We start from the raw sequence: 27,905 nt of genomic DNA on the forward strand, positions 1-27,905 counted from the left end.
TCGCGTGCTGCCAGCTGGAGACCCGGATTCTTGTCTGCTGCTTCCCCTGGAGTTGCCCCAGGGTCTGTCACCCTCCCTGGGCCTTGCGGACACTGGGAGAGTCCACCCTGAATCTCCCTCCTTGACCTTCCCCAGCACCTTGCGTGGAGCATGGCCTCGTGTCCCCGACCTGCCCACCCATGACCCTTTCTGTGGGGCCTCGGGGCCGAGAACAGGCGGCCGAGAGCTCGGCAGAGTCCTGGAGGTTTGGTGGGGCCCTGCGGGGAGAGGGGGTCATGCCTGACCATCAGCGGAGGTGCCCCGGGGCCGGGTCAGGAGGGTGTCCAGCTGGAGAGTGCAGCGCCCTTCCGGACTGCGTGCGGGTTCCGTCTGGGAGGTGGGCCCAGAGCAGACGTGGGGGAGGCTGTCTGCAGGTCTGGCCTTGAGCCGTCAGCTTCGGGGGGGCCAGCGACTGGGAGGATGGAACAACTCTGGGCGTCACAGCCCTTTCCTCGTCCCCACTTTGCAGACAGGGTGCGGGAGGGTCAAGGGCCCTCCGTTTACTGGGTTCCGGTGCTCACCACCTCCCTGCTCACCCCTCCCGGCAGTGCAGGAGGCAGCCTTGGGGCTCCCAGAGGGAAGCCCACATCACGGGGGCTCCTGGCTCCAGCGGTGCCCAGGCTGGTGCCTGCCCGGAGCCATTCACACCGGGCCTCGGGGCTCCCGAGCCCGCAGTGAGGTAGACCACCTGGCCCGACAGCCGCGCCTCGTGGGCGGTCCCCGGCGCGGCTCTGTGCCTGGCTGGGTGCAGGTTTCGCCTACGCTCTTTGGGGCCGGGAGTCTCTGATTCTGGGCCTGGGGATTGAGGCCCAGTAAGTGGCCAGTGTATCAGTTTCGTGTCTTCAAAAAATTATTTTTCAATTACACAAGTAAGGTGTAAGTATTTCTTTTTATGGAACAAGCATCGCAGAGAGGTTAAGCCCTCTTTGACCACGGTCTCCGTCGCAGTAGGTCCCTTACTATCGAGTCGTGTGTGTCATTCCAGACCTTTTTGGGGTTTACATGCACACGTGGGCACCAGGGACCGTGAAAGCGCATGTGATTACTCTTCCCAGATCAGGGCTGAACCAGACAGGCTGGCTGCTCGGAGCAGCCAAGAGCCGAGCGCCGGGCAGGTGGACAGAGCCACTTGTCATCCAGTCCCTCCTTCGTTTGTTGAGCGAATTTGGTTGAATCCTGAGCGGAAGCTGACCTTCCTGGCGGGCGTGTCTGGTGGCCGTTGGGCCCCCCTGCAGACAACGGGGAGGGGGCGGAAGCAGCAAGGGAGGAGGGGCAGGTCGGAGACTCTGCAGACGCTTTGCTGGACCTCAGAGGTGGCGTTCCCAGGGTGCGTGAGCAGCATTGAACGTCCCGGCGAGGGAGCCCGTGTGTGCAGACCACGGAGGGGGCAAGCGTGTGGGCAGGGGGGCGGCCGCCGAGGGTGAAGGCTTGTTGACTTTGTCCTCGTTCTTTGTTCTAAAACAAACATCACGTTTTGCTTCACTGGGGTCCAGCACAGGCGTGGAGAAAATCGCACAGCCGGTGAGCACGCAGTTTGGTGAGCCATCTCGGGATAGAGGGGTGCGTTAACCCGCCAGACGGAGGGCTCGCAGCCCCTCGGCTCCCCCGCCCCGCCCACTCCTCATGCCCCGATCTGCACTGCCTTTGTGTTGGCGGAACACGAGGACCTGCGTGCCCAGGACTGGAATTAGTGAAGGGTCGTAAGGGGCTGTCCTCCCTGGCTGCTGGGGTCTGAGATGACCCAGAGGTGCTGCTCAAGGCTGCAGGGGAGAGCTGGGGGCTGTAGGCGTGATTGAGAGACCCCCCCCAAGTGCAAGAGCCAGCGCACGGGGCCCATGCAGCAGGGTCAGCGTGGAGCCTTGGGCGGGGGACCTGTGGGACGTCCAGGGCTGTCCACGGCCGGGGGCAGGCGTGAGCCGGGTTGTGGAGCCAGCCGCCGTCAGGGTGCTCTGGGAGTGGGTGACCAAAATCCCTAGCCATTCAGGGTCTCCCTGAAGAGGTCTGCAGGTCAGGCAGCTCCAGCCCTGTTCATCCCTTGGACTTGGTGTCCCCGGGGCCCTGGCCTTCTGTTCTCCTGGCGCCCTCCACCTTTGCTGACTTTGTCCCTGAGTAGCCCCTCGTGGTCGTCTGACCTGATGTGTCTAAAGCCCCTTCCCAGCTCTCCTCGGCCGTGCCTGTGGCCCAGCCCAGGCGACCCCTTGCAGGAGGACGGGACCACCGCCCGCAGGCTCACCTCCTGCCGCCCCTGTGTGGGGTGGGGAGGGGCCTGGGCCTTGGAAGGGAGAGGACTTGGAGAGAAGGGAGAACCGAAGCAGGAGGGGGAGTCAGGGTTAGAGGGCAGGGGGTCATGACCTTGCTGTACTGCTGGCAGAAGCAGATCCGAGTGGACGGGGTGAGTCCAGGGAAGGGTGGGTGGGAGCGTGTGCCGGGGCCTCAGGTTCCTCGCGGGCAGCCTGACCTCCCCCGGCCTGGCTCCGTGTATCCTGGAACAGGGACTTTCTTGGCCGCGGACACGGGATCTTGGCAATGGCTGACCTTGGGTTTTCCTTTGGAAGCGTAACAGTCGTGGGTGAGTCGGTCCCACAGATTCAAGGTTACTCTGGGCGCTGAGATGTCTGTGCCCACGTTGAAGAAGCAGAGATGGTTATTAGACCTTTGCAGCCTTCCTGTCTGGAGAAAGAAAATAAGTCCCTTTCATTTTTGTTTTTTGTTTTTTTGGTTTTTTTTTTTGGCTGTGTTGGGTCTTTATTGCTGTGCGCGGGCTTTCTCTAGTTGCAGCGAGCAGGGGCTAAGTTGTGGCACGTAGGCTTCTCATTGCAGTGGCTTCTCTTGCTGCGGAGCACAGGCTCTGGGCGTGCGGGCTCAGTAGTTGTGGCTCGCGGGTTCTAGAGCGCAGGCTCAGTAGTTGTGGCTCGTGGGCTCTAGAGCGCAGGCTCAGTAGTTGTGGCGCACGGGCTTAGTTGCTCCACGGCATGTGGGATCTTCCCAGACCAGGGCTCGAACCCATGTCCCCTGCATTAGCAGGCGGATTCTTATCCACTGCGCCACCAGGGATGCCTCCAGTCCCTTACGTTTGAAAAATGTTAAAAGGTCAGGAGGGAGATGAGGAGCCCTCAGCAGAGGCCAAGATGGGACAATCAGAGGTCAGCACAGGACAGGATGAGGCCCCGCCAGCCACGTGGAGACAGGGGTGTGCCCGTCACGTAGCGGGGGAGGGGTTCCCACGGGGAGTCACCCCGCACACAGCGGTCTCAGGTGCGGCAGCCAAGTTCAGTGGTGCCGGGAAAGAAGGGGGCTGAGAGAAGGGGGTTTACTTGCGGGGTGGGTACTCGGTCTTGTGTGTTGGTGGGAGGAGGGTGAGAGCGCCAGCCCCTGGGAGGGGGCTTCCCAGGCGGGAGGGGCCTCTGCTGGACAGGACGCAGCACCCCTCTGGCCAGTGACACGTTCCTTCCGCACTTTTCGGAGAGGAAGGCTTGTTAACTCCACCGAAGCTGGGACTGGGTTCTCGACTTCCCAGCTTTGTAGAAAAGGTAAAGGAGAGGGAACCGTAACTGTGAGTCCGGGAAACTTCCTAGATCTCAGGACACCAAGGGGTCTTCAGAGGGCCTGGCCCGCCCCTTTGCTTCCGGGTCTCGTAAGACGCGTTGTGGGGCGGCTCTTTTGATGACCCTCTGGGCCCCCGGGGTAGGGGGACTCTTGTCTTGGGGACAGGGAACCAGACCCCACGCCACCTGCCTCCCAGCTCACAGAGCAGCAGGGTTTCTAGGACCAGCTTCTGTGGAGGGTCACAGACAGCTCAGGCCCAGGGAGGCGAAAGCAGCTAGTCGGATCAGATGGGGTGTGAAAAATTGGTTGGGGTAGGGGCAGTCTAACTGCATGTTAAACAGGTAGGACTAGTTTCCCTTCACAAAGAAACATCTTCGCGTTCTCTTGAAATGTGCTTGTGCTTCCCGTTCCTTCTTTTTACATTTTTACTTGTTTACAAGTGATAGAGACACATTCCATCAGTTTTCACAAATCCAGGGCCCCCACGTGACCTTGGGCCCCACCCATCGGCCTTGGGGCCGGGGAGTCCCTGCCCAGCCCAGATCGTCCTGCCGGCTCGCCCGTGAGAAATCCCACAAGAAATCCCCAACTTTGAAGTTGGGGGCTCATTCCTGTTTCTACAGATGTGCACACAGGACAAAGCAGTTCCCCGTCCGTGGGCACGGGCCCAGACCCGGTCTCCCGGCAGCCAGAGAAGGAAGGGGCTCCCTGGGCCACTGTTCACGGTTGATCATTACTCTGTTTAGTTTAAAGCCATTTAAGAAACTGGGTAGTTTTTTTCATTTTACAGGGAAGGAGGACTTGTCGAAGTATCTCTCGAGCAGTTCCCGAGAGGCACGGTACGTGTGCTTGGACTGACCCCCAGTTCTTTCCCCGCAGCACTGGCCCGTGTTCACGGAGGTGAAGGACCTGCTGACCTTGGTGCCGCCCCTGGTGGGCCTGAAGGGCAACCTGGAGATGACGCTGGCCTCACGCCTCTCCACTGCGGTGAGTGGACGTCTGCACATCTGACCTCCAGGTCTCCCCGTGGAGCTCGTGGGCGGGTGGGTTGGACTCTGAAAATATGACGTCGTTGGGAGTTGTCCTGTCGTGTGGCTCTACCTGGTCACTCCTCCTGGCCATCACTCTGCTCTTCGGCCGGAGGCTGGGCTGCAGATGAGGCCCAGATGTCAGGGGCGCTGTGTCCTTGTGTCCCTTGTTCATGCCGGAGCCTGAGGCTGGTTCCACACACGACCCAGAAGCAGTGGCGAATGTCCTAGGATCCTCGTCTCCAGGGTGTCCTCCTCTGGGCACTCTGTCACAGTTCCCAGCTTTGCTACTCTCCTCACCCTCCCACGGCATGGAAATCCCTTTTCTTCTGTTATGGGGATGGTCTCCTTTCTCTGTGAAAACGTCCTGATGCGCTGTGTTCTAGACACCGAGAGGTGGGCGATGCAGCTGGGGTGCTGGGGGGGTCCCTGGAGCCCGAGGCTGGAGAGAGAGGTGAGGGGTGGCCAGCTGAACAGCAGCCCCCAGAGATGTCCACGTCCTAACCCGTGGAGACTGAACGCTCCCTTACGTGGAGGTGTTTGCACATGATTAAGTTAAGGCCTTTGCGGTAGGAGATAATCCTGGATTGTCCAGGGGACCCGGTGTTGTCACAAGGGTCCTTACCAAGGGGAGGCGGGGTTGGAGGGAAATGTCAGACAGAAGAAGGAAGCAGAGTCGGGGGAGCAGATGCTTGCCGCCACCTGCAAAGATGAAGGAAGGGCCGTGAGCCAGGTGTAGCTCTACCTGCTGGAAACGGAAAGAAACAGCTGCCCCCCTGCATAGACCTTCTGCAGACTCCTGACCTCCAGAACTGAAAGAGAAGATGTTTGCATCATTTTCAGCCACTGAGTTTGTGGTAATTTGTCACAGCAAAGGCCGGACCGGGCAGTCTTGTGGGCCATTGAAATGTCTTAAGTGGCAGGTGACATGGTGCCCGTGTGTGTGCACATACATGTGTGCACACACATAAGTGTGATTAAATGGGTCGGTGAGAGGGAAGAAATGTTGATGGTAATCCCTGCCGTGGTGGCATTTCAGGTTACATTTGTTTAATATAAATTTATTTTATTTATTTAGGCTGCGTTGGGTCTTCGTTGCGGTGCGCGGGCTTCTTATTGCAGTGGCTTCTCTTGTTGCGGAGCACGGGCTCTAGGCACGCGGGCTTCAGTAGTTGTGGCACGCGAGCTCAGTAGTTGTGGCTCACGGGCTGTAGAGCACAGGCTCAGTAGTTGTGGCACACAGGCTTAGCTGCTCCGTGGCATGTGGGATCTTCCCAAACCAGGGCTCGAACCCGTGTCCCCTGCATTGGCAGGTGGCTTCTTAACCACTGTGCCTTGGGTTACATTTTTATTTCATGGTGCTTAACTGCATATTAAACACTGCTGTGCTGTGATTGTGTCTTACAGTTATAATTTTTTTTTAATGCATAAAATGTGGAGGGGAGAAAAGAATGATTGGAACAATTCATCATCACAGCCTGTTTGAGGAGAACAGCCCCATTATCAGTGCAATAGAACCTTTAAAAGCATTCAAGGGCTTCCCTGGTGGCGCAGTGGTTAAGAGTCCACCTGCCAATGTAGGGGACATGGGTTCGAACCCTGGTCCGGGAAGATCCCACATGCCGCGGAGCATCTAAGCCCATGCGCCACAACTACTGAGCCTGTGCTCTAGAGCCCACAAGCCACAACTACTGAAGCCCGCGCGCCTAGAGCCTGTGCTCCACAGCAAAGAGAAGCCACTGCAATGAGGAACCCGCGCGCAACGAAGAGTAGCCCCCACTCGTCGCAACTGGAGAAAGCCCGCGCAGCAATGAAGACCCAACTCAGCCGAAAATAAATAAATAAATAAAATATATTTATAAAAAAAAAAAAGAAGCTTTCAACACCCAACACTGTATTAATGTGTAAATCAATGCAACAAAAACTCACAAATTTTAAGTGTACGGGTCAGTGACTTTTGACAAATATACACACTGACATAACTCCTATCCCAATCGAGATACAGAGCCTGCCACCCACAGTCCATCCCGGAAACCCCTGATCCACTTCCAATCTCTGTAGATTAGTTCTGCCTTCAAGACCCACTCATGATGTAAAAAATATTCTTAGTGCAACTTGAAATAGAAGAATATTTTATTTATATTGTTCTGGGTGTTTTAGCTGGTGTAATGTGCCAAGAAAAGGAAATAAGACCCTTAAATAAATAAGAGGGAGAAAAACTTATTATTTGCTATTGATATGCTTATCTTCTTGGAAAACTAAGCAAATCAACTAGAAAAGTTTGAAAACTAATCTCAGTAAAGTGATCTGGTTTCAAAATATCTAGATGAAATTTAAAATAGACATTAACATACATGTGCAACTACATACTTCTGCACACACCATAATTGGTCATTACAAAATACAATTGAATTGTAAAATTGAATTGAAAAAATTGGAGAGAGATACCTTTCAAACAACGAACAAATTTTTTTTAGTTGTACATATATATACATTCTTATTTTATATGTATATTCTTTTCCATTATGGTTTATCATAGGATGTTGAATATAGTTCCCTGTGCTGTACGGTAGGACCTTGTTCTTTATCCATCCTATATATAAAAGCTTACATCTGCTAACCCCAACCTCCCACTGCACCCCTCCCCCAACCCCTTCCCCCTTGGCAACCAGCAGTCTGTTCTCTGTGAATCTGTTTCTATTTCATAGATTCATGTGTTATATTTTAGATTCCACGTATAAGTGATATCATATGGTATTTGTCTTTCTGTTTCTGACTTACTTCACTGGATCTCTAGTTGCATCATGTTGCTGAAAATGGCATTATTTCATTCTTTGTTATGACTGAGTAATATTCCACTATATATATATGTACCACATCTTCTTTATCTATTCCTCTATCAATGGACATTTAGGTTGCTTCCATGTCTTGGCTATTGTAAATAGTGCAGCAATGAACATTGGGGTGCATGTATCTTTTTGAATTATAGTTTTGTCCAATATATGCCCAGGAGTGGGATTGCTGGATCATATGGTAGCTCTATTTTTAGTTTTCTGAGGAACCTCCGTACTGTTCTCCACAGTGGCTGCACCAATTTACATTCCCACCAACAGTGCAAGAGGGTTCCCTTTTCTCCACACCCTCTCCAGCATTTACTGTTTGTGGATTTTTTGATGATGGCCATTCTGACTGGTGTGAGGTGATACCTCATTGTAGTTTTGATTTCCATTTCTCTAATAATTAGCCATGTTGAGCATCTTTTCATGTGCCTATTGGCCATCTGTATGTCTTCTTTGGAGAAATGTCTTCTTTGGAGAAATGTCTATTTAGGTCTTCTGCCCATTTTTTGATTGGGTTGTTTGTTTTTTGTTGTTGTTGAGTTGTATGAGCTGTTTGTATATTTTGGAAATTAAGCCCTTGGTTGCATCATTTGCAAATATTTTCTCCAATTCTGTAGGTTGTCTTTTCGTTTTGTTTATGGTTTCCTTTGCTGTGCAAAAGCTTGTAAGTTTGATTAGGTTCCATTTCAAACTATGAACAAATTTTAAAACTTTTTCATACTGAAGCCTCAAAAAGAAATGTGTGGGACCCATACAAATAAAATGACAAAACTCCATAAAGGGAAATAGAAATTTGGAGGGAGAGATGGAGTTTCTGATGGGAAAAATCAATGTTGTAAAGTTACCAGTTCTCCCTGTTTTTGTTTATAAAATTAATGCAGTTAATGCCAGAGAGATTTGGGGGAACATTTGACAGTATTATTTTAAAGTTTATCTGGAGGAATGAGTCAGAATAACCATGAAAATATCGGTAGGAAAAACAGAAAGAAGACTAATGGTGAAATTTGATTTCCAGATTTTACAACATAATAAAAAGTTATAGTAAGAAAAATATTTTGCAGCCAGTCTCAATTGATATATCAGAGAACAAAACAGAACATCCAGAAATAAACTCAGATTTATACAAATACAATCTACTGTATGATAATATGACATTTTAAATCAATGAAAAGAGGGTGGATTATTAATAAGTGGTTCTGAGATAATTGGCTAATTCTTTAGAAGTAATTTTTATTTTATGTCATACATAAATGTATATTTTGAATACATGGAGTAATTTAAAGTAAAGCATGATACCAGAAAAACACATCAGTATTTTTAGAATTGGTGACAAGAAATGCTTTTTAAATAGCAGAACAAATGCAGAACTCATAAAGGAGAGACGATGCCTTGTCTCAGTTAAACTGGGAGCTGCGTAATAATTTTAGTTCCCTGGGGCTGTCGTAACAAAGCACCACAGACCGAGTGGCTTAAACAACAGCAATGTATGGCCTCCAAGCTCTGGTTATAAGTCAGAGATGGAGGCTGGGCTGGGCTGGGCTGGCTCCCCCTGAGGGCATAGGGGGCTCTGCTCCAGGCCTTCCCCCAGCTCTGGGTCTGCTGTGATCGCCACTGTTCACTGGCCGGTAGATGCACTGCCCCAACCTCTGTCTTTGTGTTCACGTGGCTCTGCCTGTGTGCACATATGTCCAAATGTCCCCTTTCTATAAGGACAGCAGCCACGTTGGATTAGGTGCCCACCCTACCCCAGCGTGACCTCGTATAAACTAAGTACATCTCCAACCACCCTATTTCCAAATCAAGTCACTTATGAGGTTCTGGGGGTTCGGACTTCAAGTTCTGTTGGGGGGACACAATACCCATACCCATACAGTTTCCTTGCACAAATTAAAAGGGGAATAACCCACAAGGGGAAGAGTTATACAAAATTAACAGAGCATCTGTATCCTCAAGTATCTAAGCAGCTCTTTTACGTCAGCATGAAGACAGACCCTTCAATAGCAACGTGAACAAAGGGTATGAATCAAAATTTCATGTTCAGGGTAAGACTCCACGCTCCCAATGCATGGGGCCCGGGTTTGATCCCTGGTCGGAGAACTCGATCCCATGTGCGTGCCACAACTAATAAGTCTGCAGTGCCGCAACTAAGAGTCCGCATGCCGCAACTAAAAAAAAAAAAATCCCGCATGCCACAACTAAGACCTGGCACAGCCAAAATAAGTAATGAGAGAAATAAAATTTAAAAAAATATATTAAAAATGAAACTGCCAGAAAATTTTATGAAATCTCACCAGCAGTTTTTGAGATATTCAGTTTTTCTGCATCCTCACCAGTATTTGGTATCGTCTAGTTTTTATTTTAGCTGTTTAATAAATATGTAGTGATATCTCATCTTGGTCTTAATTTGCATTTCCCTAATGACTAATAACGGTCATCTTTTCTCATGTGCTTCTTCGCCATCACATACCCCTTTGAGTGAAGCATCTATTCATATCTAATTACATTACTATTTTTACTCTTGAGTTTTGAGAGCTCTTTATAAATTCTATATATGAGTCTTTTGTCATATATGTGGTTTGCAAAAATTTTCTCCCATTCTCTGGCTTGACTTTTCACCCCCCTGAAAAGGTCTTTTAAAATATTTTACTTTAATTTTAGTAAAATACACATAAATTTTACCATCTTAGCTGTTGTTAAGTGTGCATTTCTCCACGTCCTCCTCAGCCTTGTTATTTCCTGGGTTTTTGTTTTGTTTTGTTTTGTTTTTGGGGGGGGTTGTTTGTTTTTTAACTAGTAGCCATCCTAATGGCTGTGATATTGATTTGTATTTCCCTAGTAATTAGTAATACTGAACATCTTTTCATGTGCTTTTTGCCATTTTTAATTTTCTTGGAGAAATGTCTATTCAAGTCCTTTACACATTTTTTAATGGGGTTTATTTATTGGTTGTTGAGCTGTAGGAGTTCTTTATGTATTCTGGAACTTAACCCTTATCAGACATATGATTTGCCAATAGTTTCTCCCTTTCTGTTGGTTTTCTTTTCACTCTGTTGATTGTGTCCTTTGATGCACAAACGTTTTAAATTTTGATGCAGTCCAGTTTATCTTTTTTTATTTTCTTACCTGTGCTTTTTGAGTCATATCCAAGAAATCATAACCAAATACAATGTCATAAGATTTTCCCCTATGTTTTCTTATGAGAAGTGTATAGATTTAGCTCTAATGTTTAGATCTTTGATCCATTTTGAGTTAATTTTTGTATATGGTATTAGGTAAAGTTTCAACTTCATCCTTTTGTACGTGGCTGTCCAGATTTCCCAGCACCATTTGTTGAAAAGACTGTCCTCTCCCCATTGAATTGTCTTGGCATGCTTGTCAAAAATTATTTGACCATATATGCCAGGGTTTATTTCTGGGGTCTCTGTTCTGGTCCGTTGGTCTTTGTGTCTTTATGGCAGTACCACACTGTTTCAAAGCCTGTAGCTTTGAAATACGTTTTAAAATCAGGAAGTATGAGGCCTCCAACTTTGTTCTTTTTTTAAAATTTTTATTGAAATATAGTTGATTTACAATATTGTGTTAGTTTGAGGTATACAGTAAAGTGATTCAGTTATATATATATATATTTATTTTTACATTCTCTACCATTATAGGTTATTACAAGATATTGAGTATAGTTCCCTGTGCTATACAGTAGGTCCTTGTTGGTTATCTATATAGTAGTATGTATATTTTAAGCACAAACTCCTAATTTATCCCTCTCTCCCCCTCCCCTTTGGTAACCATAAGTTTGTTTTCTATGTTTGTGAGTCATTTTCTGTTTTGTAAATAAGTTCATGTATCATTTTTTTTAGTTAGATTCCACATATGAGTGATACCTTGTGATATTTGTCTTTGTCTGTCTGTCTTACTTAGTATGATCATCTTTAGCTCCATCCATGTTGCTGCAAATGGCTTATTTCATTCTTTTTTATGGCTGAGTAATATTTCATTGTATATATGTACTACATCTTCTTTATCCATTCCTCTGTCGATGGACATTTAGGTTGCTTCCGTGTCTTGGCTATTGTAAATAGTGCTGCCATGAACATTGGGGTCCATGTATCTTTTCTAATTATGGTTTTCTCCAGATATATGCCCAGGAGTGGGATTACTGGATCATATGGTAGCTCTATTTTTAGGTTTTTAAGGAACCTCCATACTGTTCTTCATAGTGGTTGTACCAATTTACATTCCCACCAACAGTGTAGAAGCATTCCCTTTTCTCCACACCCTCTCCAGCATTTATTATTTGTAGACTTTTTAATGGTGGCCATTCTGACTGGTGTGAGGTGATACCTCATTGTAGTTTTGATTTGCATTTCTCTAATAATTAGCAATGTAGAGCATCTTTTCATGTGTTTGTTGGCCATCTGCATGTCTTCTTTTGAAAAAATGTCTTTTTAGATCTTCTGCCCATTTTTTGATTGCGTTGTTTGTTTTTTTTGATATTGAGCTGTATAAGCTGTTTGTATATTTTAGAGATTAATCCCTTGTCAGTTGCATCATTTGCAAATATTTTCTCCCAGTCTGTAGATGGGCTTATTGTGTTGTTTATGGTTTCCTTTGCTGTGCAAAAGCTTTTAAGTTTAATTAGGTCCCATTTGTTTATTTTTGTTTTTATCTCCATTACTGTAGGAGACGGATCCAAAAAGATAGTGCTGTGATTTATGTCAAAAAGTGTTCTGCCTATACCTTCCTCTAGGAGTTTTATAGTATCCGGTCATACATTTAATCCATTTTGAGTTTATTTTTGTGTTTGGTGTTAGGGAATGTTCCAGTTTCATTCTGTAGCTGTCCAGTTTCCCAGCACAACATATTGAAGAGACTGTCTTTTCTCCACTGTATAGTCTTACCTCCTTTGTCATAGATTAATTGACCATAGGTGCGTGGGTTTATTTCTGGGCTTTCTATCCTGTTCCATTGATCTATATTTCTGTTTTTTGTGCCAGAATCACACTGTTTTGATTACTGTAGCTTTGTGGTATAGTCTCAAGTCAGGGAGCCTGATTCCTCCAGCTCCGTTTTTCTTTCTCAAGATTGCTTTGGCTCTTCGAGGTCTTTTGTGTTTCCATAGAAATTAAAATTTTTTTTGTTCTAGTTCTGTGAAAAATGCAGTTGGTAATTTGATAGAAATTGCATTGAATCTGTACATTGCCTAGGATACTATAGTCATTTTGACAATATTGATTCTTCCAATCCAAGAACATGGTGTATCATTCCGTTTGTCTCATTTTCAATTTCTTACATCAGTGTCTTACACCTTTTGGAGTACAAGTCTTTTGCCTCCTTAGGTAGCTTTATTCCTAGGTATTTTATTCTTTTTGATGCAATGGTAAATGGGATAGTTTCCCTAATTTCTCTTTCTGACCTTTCATTGTTAGTGTATAGAAATGCAACAGATTTTTGTGTATCAATTTCATGTACTGCAATTTTACCAGATTCACTGATGAGCTGTAATAGTTTTCTGGTAGCACCTTTAGGATTATCTGTGTATAGTATCATGTCATCTGTAAACAGCGACAGTTTTACTTTCTCTTTTCCAATTTGGATCCCTTTTATTTCTTTTTCTTCTCTGATTGCCATGGCTAGGACTTCCAAAACTATGTTGAATAAAAGTGGTGAGAGTGGACATCCTTGTCTTGTTCCTGATCTTAGAGGAAATGCTTTTCACTGTTGAGTATGACGTTAGCTGTGGGTTTGTCATATGTGGACTTTATTATGTTGAGGTAGATTCCCTCTGTGCCCACTTTCTGGAGAGTTTTTATCATAAATGGGTGTTGAATTTTGTCAAAAGCTTTCCTGCATCTATTGAGATGATCATATGGTTTTTATTCTTTAGTTTGTTGATGTGGTGTATCACATGATTGATTTGCAGAATTGAAAAATCCTTGCATCCCTGGGATATACCCCACTTGATCACGGTGTATGATCCTTTTAATGTATTGTGGGGTTTTTTTGTTTTATTTTGTTTTTTTAATTTAATTTTTTTAAAATTAATTAATTTGTTTTATTTTATTTTTGGCTGTGTTGGGTCTTCGTTTCTGTGTGAGAGCTTTCTCTAGTTGCGGCAAGCAGGGGCCACTCTTCATCGCGGTGCATGGGCCTCTCACTATCGCGGCCTCTCTTGTTGCGGAGCACAGGCTCCAGATGCGCAGGCTCAGTAGTTGTGGCTCATGGGCCCAGTTGCTCCGTGGCATGTGGGATCTTCCCAGACCAGGGCTCGAACCCATGTCCCCTGCATTGGCAGGCAGATTCTCAACCACTGTGCCACCAGGGAAGCCCTTAATGTATTGTTGAATTCAGATTGCTAGTATTTTGTTGAGGATTTTTGCATCTATGTTCATCAATGATATTGGCTGGTAATTTTCTTTTTTTGTGGTATCTTTGTCTGGTTTTGGTATCAGGGTAATAGTGGCCTCATAGCATGTGGGCTCTTCATTGTGGTGCACAGGCTTCTCTCTAGTTGTGGCACGCAGGCTCCGGAGTGCACGGGCTCAGTAGTTGTGGCGCACAGGTTTAGTTGCCCTGCGGCATGTGGGATCTTAGTTCCCTGACCAGAGATCGAACTGGCGTTCCCTGCATTGCAGGACCAGTTCTTAACCACTGGACCACCAGGGAAGTCCCTTTGTTGGGAGTTTTTAAATCACAGATTCAATTTCAGTACATGTGATTGGTCTGTTCATATTTTCTATTTCTTCCTGGTTCAGCCTTGAGAGATTGTACCTTTCTAAGAATTTGTCCATTTCTTCCAGGTTGTTCATTTTATTGGCATATGGTTGCTTGTAGTAGTCTCTTATGATCCTTTGTATTTCTGTGGTGTCTGTTGTAACTTCTCCTTTTTCATTTCTAATTTTATTGATTTGGGCCCTCTCCCTTTTTTTCTTGATGAGTCTGGCTAATGGTTTATCAATTTTGTTTATCTTTTCAAAGAACCAGCTTTTAGTTTCTTTCATCTTTGGTATTGTTTTCTTCGTTTCTAGTTCATTTATTTCTGCTCTGATCTTTATGACTTCTTTCTTTCCACTAACTTTGGGTTTCGTTTGTTTTTCTTTCTCTAGTTGCTTTAGGTGTAAAGTTAGGTGGTTTGTTTGATATTTTTCTTGTTTCCTGAGGTAAACTTGTATTGCTGTTAACTTCCCTTGATTGGTTGTTTAGTAGCATATTGTTTAGACTCCACGTGTTTGTTTTTTACAGTTTTTTCCTTGTTGTTTATTTCTAATCTCATAGCGTTGTGGTCGGAAAAGATGCTTGATATGATTTCAGTTTTCTTAAATTTACCAAGGCTTGCTTTGTGGCCCAGCATGTGGTAGATCCTGGAGACTCTTCTGCATGCACATGAGAAGAATGTGTATTCTGCTGCTTTTGGATGGAATGCTCTATAAATATCAATTAAGTCCATATGGTCTCATGGGTGATTTAAGGCCTGTGTTTCTTTATTGATTTTCTTTCTGAATGACCTATCCATTGATGAAAGGGGGGTGTTGGGACTTTACTGGTGGCCCAGTGGTTAAGACTCCACGCTCCCAATACAGGGGGCCCAGATTCGATCCCTGGTCAGGAAACCAGATCCCTCATGTGTGTCGCAACTAAGTGTTCGCATGCTGCAACTAAGGAGCCTGTGAGCCACAACTAAGGAGCCCACTTGCCCCAACTAAGGAGCCCACATGCTGCAACTAAGGAGCCCGCTGGCTGCAACTAAGACCTGGCACAACTTAATTAATTAATTAATTAATTTTAAAAGAACAATAGGTATTTTAAAAAAGAAAACATGCTATAAAGAAAAAGAAAGTGGGGTGTTAAAGCCCCCACTATTATTGTGTGACTCTCGATTTCTCCCTTTATGGTTCTTAGTGTTTGCGTTACATATTGAGGTGCTCCTCTGTTGGGTGCGTATCTATTTACAATTGTTATGTCTTCTCCTTGGATTGATCCCTTGATCATTATGTAGTGTCCTTCTTTGGCTCTTATAATAGTCTTTATTTTAAAGTCTATTTTGTCTGATAAGAGTATTGCTATTCCAGCTTTCTTTTGATTTTCATTTGCACGGAATATGTTATTCCATCACCTCACTTTTAGTCTGTATGTGTCCCTAGGTCTGAAGTGGGTCTCTTGTAAACAGCATATATACAGGTGTTGTTTTTGTATCCATTCAGCCATTCTGTGTCTTTTGGTTGGAGCATTTAATCCATTTACATTTAAGGTAATTATCGATATGTATGTTCCTATTGCCATTTTCTTAATTTTTTTGGTTTGTTCTTGTAGGTCTTTTTTCTTCCTTTACTCTCTTTTTCTCTTCTCTTTTGGTTTGATGACCATCTTTAGTGTTCTGTTTGGGTTGTGTTTCCTTTTTTGTGTTTGTATCTATTATAGTTTTTGGGTTTGCTGTTCCCATGAGGTTTTGTTATTGCCGTCTATATACGTACGTGGTTATTTTAAGCTGCTGGTTGCTTTCCTGCCTAGAGAAGTTACTTTAGCATTTGTTGGAAAGCTGGCCTGGGGGTGCTGAATTCTCTTAGCTTTTGCTTGTCCGTAAAGCTTTTGATTTCTCCGTCAAATCTGAATGAGAGTCTTGCTGGATAGAGTATTCTTGGTTGTAGGTTCTTCCCTTTCATCACTTTATATATATATCATGTCACTCCCTTCTGGCCTGCAGAGTTTCTTCTGAGAAATCAGCTGATAACCTTATGGGAGTTCCCTTGTATGTTATTTGTTGTTTTTCCCTTGTTGCTTTTAAAGTTTTTTCTTTGTCTTTAATTTTTGTCAGTTTGATTACTGTGTGTCTTGGTGGCATGTTCCTCCTTGGGTTTATCCTTCTTGGGACTCTCTGCACTTCCTGGACTTGGGTGACTGTTTCCTTTCCCATGTTAGGGAAGTTTTCAGTGATCATCTTTTCAAATCTTTTCTCAGGTCCTTTCTCTCTTCTGCTTCTGGGGCCCCTATAATGCAAATGATGGTGCATTTAATGTTGTCCCAGAGGTCTCTTAGACTCTCTTCGTTTCTTTTCATTCTTTATTCTGCTCCACGGCAGTTATTTCCACCATTCTGTCTTCCAGTTCACTTATCCGTTGTTCTGCCTCAGTTATTCTGCTATAGATTCCTTCTAGTGTATTTTTCATTTCAGTTATTGTATTGTTCATCTCTGTTTGTTTGTTCTTTAGTTCTTCTGGGTTTTTGTTAAACATTTCTAGTATCTTCTCAATCCTTACCTCCATTCTTTTTCTGAGATCCTGGGTCATCTTCACTATCATTATTCTGAATTCTTTTTCCAGAAGGTTGCCAATCTCCACTTCACTTAGTTGACTTTCTGGGGTTTTATCTTGTTGCTTCATCTGGGACATATTCCTCTGCCATTTCATTTTGTCTAACTTTCTGTGATTGTGGTTTCTGTTCTGCAGGCTGCAGGATTATATTCTTTCTGCTTCTGCTTTCTGCCCTCTGGTAGATGAGGCTATCAAAGAGGCTTTTGCAAGCTTCCTGATGGGAAGGACTGGTGGTGGGTGGAGCGGGTCTTGTCCCTCTGGTAGGCAGAGCCATGCTCAGTAAAACTTTAATCTGCTGATGGGTGGGCTATTTTCCCTCCCTGTTAGTTGTTTGGCCTGAGGTGACCCAGCACTGGAGCCTACAGGCTATATTGTGGGGCTAGTGGTGGCCTCCAGGAGGGCTCACGTCAGTGAGTGCTTCCCAGAACTGCTGTTGCCAGTGTCTTTGTCCCTGCAGTGAGCTTCAGCTGCCCTCCCCATCACCTCTGCAGGAGACCCTCCAATACTACCAGGTAGGTCTGGCCCAGTCTCTTAAGGGCTTTTTACCCCTGGGTCCTGGTGCACACAAGACTTTGTGTGTGCCCTCCAAGAACTGAGTTTCTGTTTCACCCTGTCCTGTGGAAGCCCTGCATTCAAACCCTGCTGGCCTTCAAAGCCAGATTCTCTGGGGACTCCTCCTCCCGTTACCGGATCCCCAGGCTGGGAAGCCTGATGTGGGGCTCAGAACTCTCACTCCCATGGGAGAACTTCTGTGATATAATTATTCTCCAGTTTGTGAGTCACCCACCCAGCAGGTATGGGATTTGATTTTATCATGATTGCACCCCTCCTACTGTCTCGTTGTGGCTTCTTCTTTGTCTTTGGATGTAGGGTATCTTTTTTTTTTTTTAGGTTCCAGCATTTTTTAGTCGTTGGTTGTTCAGCAATTAGTTGTGATTTTGGTGTTCTCATAAGAATGGGGTGAGCTGACGTCCTTCTACTCCGCCGTCTTGAACTAATCTCCCAAACAAACTCTTAATATGTCCTGCATAGGTGAGTTGGCACCTTTGGAACAAGGGGCCACTTACACCTATCATTCTAAGAGATCACCAGTCTGTCTTGGAGTCCTTCTTACTTGTGTGTATATCTGTTGTAGATTTTTGGTTTGCGGTTACCATGAGATTTTACTATAGCAGTCTATACATATACATGATTGTTTTAAGTTGCTGATCTGTTAATTTCCAGTACATTTCTGATATCCTGCATTTATACTTTCCTCCTCTCGTGATTTTGGTTTAGATATATACTTGTGTGTGGATGATTTCCTACTTTCACTCTCTGTTTGCCTTTACCAGTGAGCTTTTCCATTCGCGATTTTCTTGTTTCTAGTTGTAGCCTTTTCTTTTCTGCTTAAAGAATTTCCTTTAGCATTTGTTGTAAAGCTGGTTTGGTGGTGCTGAATTCTTTTAGCTTTAGCTTGTCTGTAAAGCTTTTATTTCTCCATTGTATCTGAATAAGACCCTTGCTGGATGGAGTATTCTTGGTTGTAGGTTTTTCCCTTTCATCACTTTAAAGATATCGTGCCACTCCTTTCTGGCCTGCGGAGTTTCTGCTGAAAAATCTGCTGATAACCTTTTGGGGGTTCCTTTGTTATTTGTTGCTTTTCCCTTGTTGCCTTTAATATTTTCTCTTTCTCTTTAATTTTCGTCAGTTTGATTACTATACTATATGTCTTGGCATGTTCTTACTTGGGTTGATCCTGTATGGTACTCTGTGCTTCCTGGACTTGGGTGACTGTTTCCTTTCCCATGTTAGAGAAATTTTAAGCTATTATCTCTTCAAATATCTTCTCAGGCCCTTTCTCTCTCTCATCTTCTTCTGGAACCCCTATAAGTCGAATGTTGGTGCATTTGACATTGTCCCAGAGGTCTCTTAAACTGTCCCTGTTTCTTTTCATTCTTTTTTCTTTATTACGTTCTGAGACAGTGGTTTCCACCACTCTGTCTTCTAGCTCACTTAACCATTCTTCTGCCTCATTTATTCTGCTCTTGATTCCTTCTAGTGTATTTTTCATTTCATTTATTGTATTCTTCAACTCTGGTTGTTCTTTATTTTTTCTAATTCTTTGTTAAAAACTTCTTGTAACTTCTCAGTCAGTGCCTCCATTCTTTCCCTGTGTTCTTGGATCATCTTTATGATCATTACTCAGAGCTCTTTCTTGAGTAGATTGCCCATCTCCACTTCACTTAGTAGTTTTTCTGGGGTTTTATCTTGTTCCTTCGTCTGGAACATATTGCTTTGCCATCTCATTTTGTTTAAGTTTCTATTTGTATTTTTATGTATGTAGTAGCTTAGTTACATTCCTTAACCTTGGAGAAGTGGCCTCTGTAGGGGATGTTCTATGTGTCCCAGCAGTGCTCTCCCCTCTCGTCACCCAAGGGCCAGGGACAAGCTAGTCCCAGGGTGGGTTCTGACCCATGTTTTCAGACTCAGTTCTGTAGGCTTCAGGATCGTAGTTTCCTTCCTTCTGGTGTCTGCCCCCTAGTTGGTAAGCCTGGTCTAGAGGCTTGTGCAGGCTTCCTGGTGGGAGCCTGCCCACTGGTGAGTGGAGTTGGGTCTTGGCCCTCTGGTGGGCAGGGCCATGTCAAGGGGCATGTCTAGAGGTGGCTGTGGGTTCAGAAAGTGTTTAGGCAGCCTGTCTGCTGATGGGTGGGGCTGTGTTCTGCCTGTTGGTTGTTTGGCCTGAGGCGTCCTAGCATTGGGGCCTACAGGCTGTTGGGTGGGGCCAGGTCTTGGTGCTAACGTCCCAAGCAAGATATCAGCCTTCAGATGCATACTCCTGGATATGTTAACCACCAGCTTTTATGTCCCAGGAGAGAGCCACAGCTGCCCAAGAGACCCTCCAAGACCAGCAGGTAGGCCTAGCCCAGGCTCCTTTGGAGTCACTGCTTTTGTGCTGGGACCTGGTGCTCAAGGGACTTTGTGTGCACCCTCCAAGAGTGGAGTCTCTGGTTCCCCAAGTCCTGTGGAGTTCTTGAGATTAAGACCTGCTGGCCTTCAAAGCCAAATGCTCTGGGGGCTCCTTCTCCCAATGCCAGATCCCCACGCTGGGGAGCCTGATGGTGGGGCTCAGAACTCTCACTCCCATGGGAGAACTTCTGTGATGTAATTATTCTCCAGTCAGTGGGTCATCCACCCTGGGGGGTATGCGATTTGATTATATTGCAAGTATGCCCCTCCTACTGTCTCACTGTGATTTTTTCTTTGTCTTTGGATGTAGAATATCTTTTTTGGTAATGTTTCAGTCTTTTTTATTGACGGTTGTTCAACAGTTAGTTGTGCTTTTGGTGTGCTCATGGGAGGAGGGGAGCTCAAGGTCTTCTACTCCGCCATCTTGTCTTCTCCAACCTGGTTTGTTTTTTTAAGATTGTTTTGGCTTTGGGGGGTGTCTCTTGCGACTCCATATGAATTTTTAAATGAATTTTTTCTATTTTTGCCATTGGGTTTTTGATAGGGATTGCATTAAACCTGTAGATTGCTTTTGGTAATATTGACATCTTAACAATATTGTTTTCCAATCCATGAACATAGGATATCTTTCCATTTATTGGTGTCTTTCAAAATTTCTTTCAGTGACATTTTGAGCATACAAGTCTTTCACCTCCTTTGTCAAGTTAATTCCTAAGTGTTTTTTTCTTTTTGATGTTACAGTAAATGAAAGTTAAATTGCTTAATTCATTTTTTCTTCAGATTGTTCATTGTTAGTAAAGAGGCACACAAGTGGGTGTTTTTTGTTTCTGTTGTTGATTTTATATTCTGTGACTTTGATGGATTGCTTTATTAGTTCAGTTTTGTGCAATCTTTAGGGTTTTCTACATATAAGATCATGTCATCTGTGAGTAGAGATAATTTTACTTCTTTCTCTCCAATTTGAATGTCTTTTCTTTCTTTTTCTTGCCTAATTACTCTGGTTAAGATTTCCAGGACTGTGTTGAATAAAAGTGGTGAAAGTGGGTATCCTTGTTTTACTTGATCTTAGAGGAAAAATTTCAGTATTTCACCATGAGTGTTATGTTAGTTGTGGGCTTTTGATATATAGCTTTTATTATATTGGGGTAGTTTCCTTCTATTCCTAGTTTGTTGAATGTTTTTATTATGGAAAGTTGAATTTTGTCAAATGCTTTTTCTGCATCAACTGAGATGATGGCATGGTTTATTTTCCTTCATTTTGTTAATAGAGTATACTGCATTGATCAGTTTTCATATGAACTAGTATGTATTCATAAGGGATATTACTCAGTGGTTTTCTTGTAGTGTCTTTGTCTGGCTTTGGTATCAGTGTAAATCTGTCCTCACAGAATGAGTTTGGAAATGTTGCCTCCTCTGCAATTGCTTTGGAAGAGTTTGAGGAGGATTGATGTTGATTCTTCTTTAAATGTTTGGTAAAATTCACCAGTAGAGCCATCTGGTCCTGGGCTTTTCTTTATTGAGAGGTTTTTGATTACCAATTCAATCTCCTTACTAGTTATGGGTGTGTTCAGAGCTTCTATTTCTTCATGATTTAGACTTGGTCAATTGTGTATTTCTAGTTTATCCTTTTCATCTAGGTTGTCCAATTTGTTGGCATATAATCATTAAAGTACTCTCTGATAATACTTTTTATTTCTGTAAATTGAGTAATAATGTCTTCTCAGTTCTACTTTTAGTTATGTGAGTCTTTTCTTTTTTCCCTTAATCAGTCTAGCTTAAGGTTTGATCAGTTTGTTGATCTTTTTGAAGAAACAGCATTTGTTGATTTTCTCCATTGTTTTTCTATTTTCTGTTTATCCCTAATATTTATTTTTCCCTCTATTTTTTTTAATTGGAGTATAGGTGATTTACAATGTTAGTTTCTGCTGTACAGCAAAGTGAGTCAGTTATTCATACACGTTATCCACTCTTTTTTAGATTCTATTCCTATATAGGTCATTACAGAGTACAGAATAGAGCTCCCTGTGCTGTTTAGTAGGTTCTTATTAGTTATCTATTCTATATACAGTAGTGTGTATATGTCAATCCCAATCTCCCAATTTATCCCTCCCCTCCCCTTTCTCGCCTGGTAACCACAAGTTTGTTTTCTACATCTGTGACTCAAGTTCTGTTTTATAAATAGGTTCACTTGTACCATTCCTTTAGATTCTACATATAAGCGATATCATATGATATTTGTCTTTCTCTGTGTGACTTACTTCACTCAGTATGACAGTCTCTAGGTCCATCCATGTCGTTGCACATGGCATTATTTCGTTATTTTTTATGGCTGATATTCCATTGTATATATGTACCACATCTTCTTTATCCATTCCTCTGCTGATGGACACTGAGATTGCTTCCATGTCTTGGCTATTGTAAATTGTGCTGCAATGAACATTGGGGTACATGTCTTTTTGAATTATGGTTTTCTCTGGATATATGCCCAGAAGTAGGATTGCTGGATCATACGATACGGTAGTTCTATTTTTAGTTTTTTAAGGAATCTCCATATTGTTCTCCACAGTGGCTGCACCAATTTACATTCCCACCAACAGTGCAGGAGGGTTCCCTTCTCTACACACCCTCTCAACCATTTATTGTTTGTAGATTTTTTGGTGATGGCGTAATATTTATTATTTCTTTTATTCTGATAGCTTTTGGGTTTAGTTTGTTCTTCTCTAGTTGTAAAGTTAGGTTGTTGATTTGAGATTTTTCTTCTTTTTCAGCGAATGTTCCAAGTGCCCTTAAGAAAAATATGTATTCTGCTGTTGTTGGGTAGAGTATCATGTATCTGTTTGTTAGGTTCAGTTAGTCTATAGACATGTTCAAGTCCTGTGTTTCCTTCATAATCTTCTGTCTGGTTGTCCTATCCATTATTGAAAGTGGAGAATTGAGTCTTCTCCTATTATTGCAGAGCTGTCTACTTCTCCTTTCAATTCTGTCAACGTTTGCTTCCTGTATTTAGGAGTTCTGATGTTTGGTCTATGTATGTTTATAACTGTTACGTGTTCCTGGTGGTTTTGTCAATGTATAATCAATATATATTTTATCAATATACAAAGTCCTCTTATCAGTATATAATGTCCTTCTTTGTTTCTTGGATCAGTTTTTTACTTAGTATCTATTTTGTCTGATATTAGTACAGTCATCCTTCCTCTTGTTTGGTTGCTATTTGTAAGGAATATCTTTTTTCCATCTTTTCTCTTTCAATCCATGTGTGTCGTTAGATCTAAAGTTACCCTCCTGTAGACAGCATGTAGTTGGATCTTGTATATTTAAAAATTTATTCTACCAATTTATGTTTTTCAATTGGGAAGTTTATTTACATTTAAAGTAATTAGTGATAGGCAAGGACTAATTATTGCCGTTTTGGTATTTGTTTTCTGTATGTCTCATAGCTTTTCTCCCCCTCATTTTCTCCCTTTCTGTCTTTTTGATGAGTTCATTTTTTGTAGTGATAGGTCTTGACTCACTTCTCATTTTTCTTGTGTATGTCCTGTAGATGTTTTCTTTGTGGGTACCTTGGGGAATCAGTATAACATCCTAATGTTATAATAATCTATTTTAAACTGATACCAACTTAAATTAGTCAAAAATTTGATTCCTTTAAAGCTCTACCCCGTTTATGTTATTGATATCATGAATTACATTTTACATACTGTGTACTCAGTAATATAGATTTAAATTATTTTTATGCTTTTGTCTTTTAAATCCTACAAAGGCATAAAAGTGGAGTTATGAACCAGAATTACAATACACAGGTTTTTACATTTGGCTGTGTGTTTGTTTTTACTGGAGAACTTTATATTTTTCAGTATATATATTTGACTGACTTTTGATCATCCTTTCATCAACTTGAAGGACTCTCTTTAATATTGACCATAGGGCAGGCCTAGTGGTAATGAACTCTGTCAGCTTTTATTTATCTAGAAATGTCTTAAATCCCCCCTCATTTTCAAAAGACAGTTTTTGCCAGAGTTGACAGGTTTTTTTTTTTCTTTCCGGACTTTAAATCTGTTGTCCCGACCTGATACATAAACTATGCTAGCTTCCGGTCTGATCTGTGAGTCGGATGAGAGAGAAGCCCGTCTCTTGGGAGCCCCTAGACCAGCCAGAAGGTCACAGACAAGTCCATTCTTTCCCTCTGTCCCAAGGGAGGCCCAGGGGCTGGACGGCTGCCTCCTGTCTCCACGGGGCTGTGCTGGGGGAGTGGGGCAAGGGCGACAACGACCTTTCCTGCCATCGTGGGTGAGGCTTTTCCTTGGCTGCTGCAGGGCCTGGCCTGGCTTCTAACCCTCCCACAGAGCTGCTGTGGTCAGTCTGTGTGGTTCATCCTGTGTTTCCTCAAAGGAGCGCGGACTGGGCTTCCCTGTCCGCCCTCTGGCTGATGTCCGTCCCCGCCGGCTTCCTTTTCAGTGTATCTTTCGTTTGGTTTGCCTGTGTCGTCCAGGACCCGCTTCAGGGGAGAGTCCTGGCAGGTGATCTGTCTGGACTGCCAAGTGTGACGGGGCCTTTATCCTCCCAGCTGACCCCAGCCTGGCCGGATAGCGAGGCAGGGTTCACAGGTGTGTCCTCTCAACTGAGACAGGCTTGCAGTGTCCTCTGTACCCAGTGTTGCTAATGGTGGCCTTGCGTCTCTTTGAGTCTCATTTCTCGTAGGTAGTCTGTTGATTTTATCTTCCTATCTGAACTTTTTTTTTGGCGGGGGGCTGCGTGTCATGCGGCTTGCGGGATCTTAGCTCCCCAACCAGGGATCGAACCCGTGCCCCCTGCACTGCACATGCAGAGTCCTAACCACTGGATGGCCAGGGAAGTCCCCCATCTGAACTTTTGCATTTTTTTTTTTTATCATCCATGTTCTGAAATTTCACCGTGGTATTTCTGGCATGGACCGTTTTCCCTTACCTTATATACATCTTAGATTTTTCAATCTAAAGACGTATGTCTGTCTTCAGCTCTATGAAAATCCTATTTTTTGTGATTTCTTATATTCTGATATGCGTTCACATTCCCACCCTCTCTCTAACTTTAACGTATACACATGCAGCTTCTGGATCTGCTTTCTTTCCATCTCTGTCTGGTTGTGCTTCATTCTGGGAAAACACCTGCGCTTGATTTTTCATTTCACTCATTTCCTCTTAATCTTGCTCTCAAGCTCTGTGCTGCTGAGGTCATTGTGAGGAGTCCTGCTTGTCTCCGTGTTTTACTTTACATTCAGAGACCGAGTCTGTGCTTTCTAGAACCCCAGACCGTCTCTCCCTGTGCGAAGGCACCAGCCTCTGCCACCCCCTGGTTTAGCTGTCCTAGAGTCTTACTCGGGTTCTGTTTTGATTGTTTCCTTAGGCTTTTGCTTCCATTTTTGGAGTCTGCTGAGTCTGTCATGACTGTGGCCTTCAGGGGACAGGGATTCTTGGTCACTTGAGCATCCTCTATTTGGGTTTCCTCCTAGTCTGTGGAGCTCCTTCTGTAGAGCAGGTGACCCCCTGGTGGCTGGGGGGCGTCACAGTGTGTTCCCTGGAGGTACAGGCCGCTCACTGGTCTCACTCGTCTGTGTCCCTCTTACTGTGGCCACTCTGGGCATTTCCCTGCCTGTGACCCCAGCACACAACCTCACTGCTTCTGCTCAGCCAAGCGTCCCCTCGTCGGCACAAGCTGGTCAGGAGAGAGGAGAGGCGCCTCTTGTTGAAGCCAAGTCGCCACGTGTCCGAGGTGCCCGTTGTCCCCGGGGCCTCCTGTCCTGGGTGGGAAACGTGTCCTGCTGTCATTTCTGGGCGTGGGTCCTCTGTCCACCTAACTCCCCTGCTCTCTATGCCCAAGGATTCCCTCTGAACCTGTGTTACACTGTAGAAGCCTCTTCTTGTTTCCAGTGTGTGTCTGAAAGCTGTCTGCTCTCTGCCATGATGAGCCCTGTGATGCTGGACTGGAGTCAGAGATACCCGTGTAAACTACGTGTGTTTAGGACGCACAGAGGGAGACGAAGCTAAATTTGCGTGTGTGCACAGCGCGGTTAGGGTGCATACACGTACGTTTCCCGGCTCCATCCATAAGAGGACCTAGAGGCACTGACACCGCAGTAGCACCAAGTGGAACTTTCAGGAGAAACAGCATGTGTGCATAGCTTCAGATGTCTCCCCCAATAATTGTGAATCGCTCTGGTAGTTTTAGAAAGTGTCCTCAGAGCTTCGATCTGCTTCCATGGAGGAGCAGGAGCTTAATTCCCCTCCCCCTGAGCGTGGGGCAGACCTGATGAGTGACTTCTAGCTGATGGCGTGTGGGGAAGGGAAAACCGTGAGTTTGCAGTGCAGAATCCCGGCAGACGCACCTCAACCGAGGTCAGGGCACCTGTGATCAGCCGTGTGGTGTCACGCGCCTCGGAGTCTGCACACGAGGAGAAGGCACCTCCCCTCGGCAGCCTCTTCCCCCCGAACCCGCACCCTCAGTTTAGTCGCGGGGAGGCACCAGACAAGCCCACGTTGAGGGGCCTTCTGCAGAAGGCCTGAGCAGCACTCCTTGAGGAGTCACGGTGAGAAAGACGAGGGAAGGTGAGGACCCTTCACTGCCTGGAGGAGACCAAGGAGCCAGCGGGGGGTCCGGACTTACTTCCTGGAACAGAGAAGGGACAGCGGTGGGAAAGCCGGGATGTGCAAATACGTCCTGTCACCTAGCTGGTGGTGTTGAGCCAGTGTTGACGTCTTAGTTTGATGACTGTCCTGTGGTTCTATAAGGCAGCGCTCCCCAACCTTTTTGGCACCAGGGACCGGTTTCGCGGAAGACGATTTTTCCACGGACGGGGGTGGGGAGGGATGGCTAATGTGAGCGACGGGGAGTGGCCGATGAAGCTTTGCTCGGTGGCCCGCCGCCCACCTCGTGCTGTGCGGCCCAGGGGCTGGGGACCCCTGCTGTAAGGTGTTACGGTCAGTAGAAACTGGGCGACAGGTATATGGGAAACTCTCTGCGCTGACTATGGAACTCCTGCAAAAAAAAAAAAGTCTACATTTATTTAGAAATAAAAAGTTAGAAGGTTGTCTTTCCCTACCCTCCAATTTGAGGAAGGAGAAGAACAGCAAGGGTCAGTCCTCTCCCTTAATCCAGTAAGTATTTTTTGTTGTGAATGGGCCAGATGACCTTGTGAAGCTCTAACTCGCTGGGCAAGTCAGGAGCTGGCAGCAAACAGGAGGTGCAGGGACAGGAGCCGAGCAGAATTAAGGAGGGTCCACCGCAAGGTTGTGGGTGGCAAGGCTCCCCAGGCCGCGTAGCGGCAGGAAGTGATCCTCACCTGAGGGACGGGAGGAGGGGCTGGTCCCCACGCCTGGGCCTGTCGCTGAAGGAGAGGCCGAGTGGCCGAGCTGCAGCCAGAACCGCAGGGCAGGGAGGCGTGTTGATGCAGCTGTAAGGGCTCGTGAGATTAAAAGAGACTGAAGATGTTTGAGTGTATGTGATCCAAACGCACACTTAGGAAGGGCCTGCGGGCTGCTTCTGCTGAGATGAATCTGGGTTGGTCTAGAGACGCTCCAGCTTCCCACTCCTTTGCCTTGGAGTCTTGAAAGGCCCCAGCCTGTGCCAGGACTGGCCTCGTGCCTCTAGCTCCTAGCCTGACCTCTCCAGGACCGTCGTTCTAGGGGAAAGAAATGTCCCTGTACCTTGATGGAGACCTGAGCCCCCTTGCCCGAGGGCCCCTGCCCGAGGTTCACCCTCCTGGCCGGCCCTGTTCCTTCCCTCCTTCACGGCTCCGTCCCCCATGGCCCTGGATAATGGACCCTCTGAGGGTCTTCATCTGCACACCAGTTCCCGCCACCATCCTGGCCGATTTCAGCCTCCACGTGGATAACTCATCCGAAACCCAGACTCCCCGGTGTCTGGACGGGAATCCACTGCCCGTCAGCCCCGTTGCCGTCCCCTGGCCTAATTCCCTGAAACCCACAGCTGCTTCGCCCCGGCTCTCCCCGCCTTCATCCCTATGGGATCTCCAGGCACCCTCTCCTCCGCTCCCTTTCCTGCTCAGCCTGGACTTGGTCTCAGGCCTCTGGCGCCAGGAGGCACCTCCATGCCTCTTCATGGGTTGTACGGGTTCTAGACTTGTGCACGTGTTTTACACGCTTCCCAGCCAGTGGAAATGAGGCTTCTTGAGGAAGGACTGCCTTTCTGATTCGTACTGGGGG

The 27,905-nt window shown here is 45.4% G+C and overlaps 1 protein-coding gene across 2 annotated transcripts in view; it reads left to right on the forward strand.

Moving 5' to 3' along the window:
- Nucleotides 1–27,905, forward strand: part of SLC41A3 (solute carrier family 41 member 3) — a 65,843-nt gene that overhangs the window by 22,207 nt on the left and 15,731 nt on the right. For both annotated transcript variants that reach the window (XM_057555473.1, XM_057555474.1), the window contains exon 3: nt 4,465–4,572. In XM_057555473.1, coding sequence (XP_057411456.1) covers nt 4,465–4,572 — 108 coding nt within the window. The remainder of the gene's footprint in view (nt 1–4,464; nt 4,573–27,905) is intronic.

This window comes from Balaenoptera acutorostrata, chromosome 10, assembly GCF_949987535.1.
Source record: "Balaenoptera acutorostrata chromosome 10, mBalAcu1.1, whole genome shotgun sequence".
Taxonomy (NCBI): Eukaryota; Metazoa; Chordata; class Mammalia; order Artiodactyla; family Balaenopteridae; genus Balaenoptera; species Balaenoptera acutorostrata.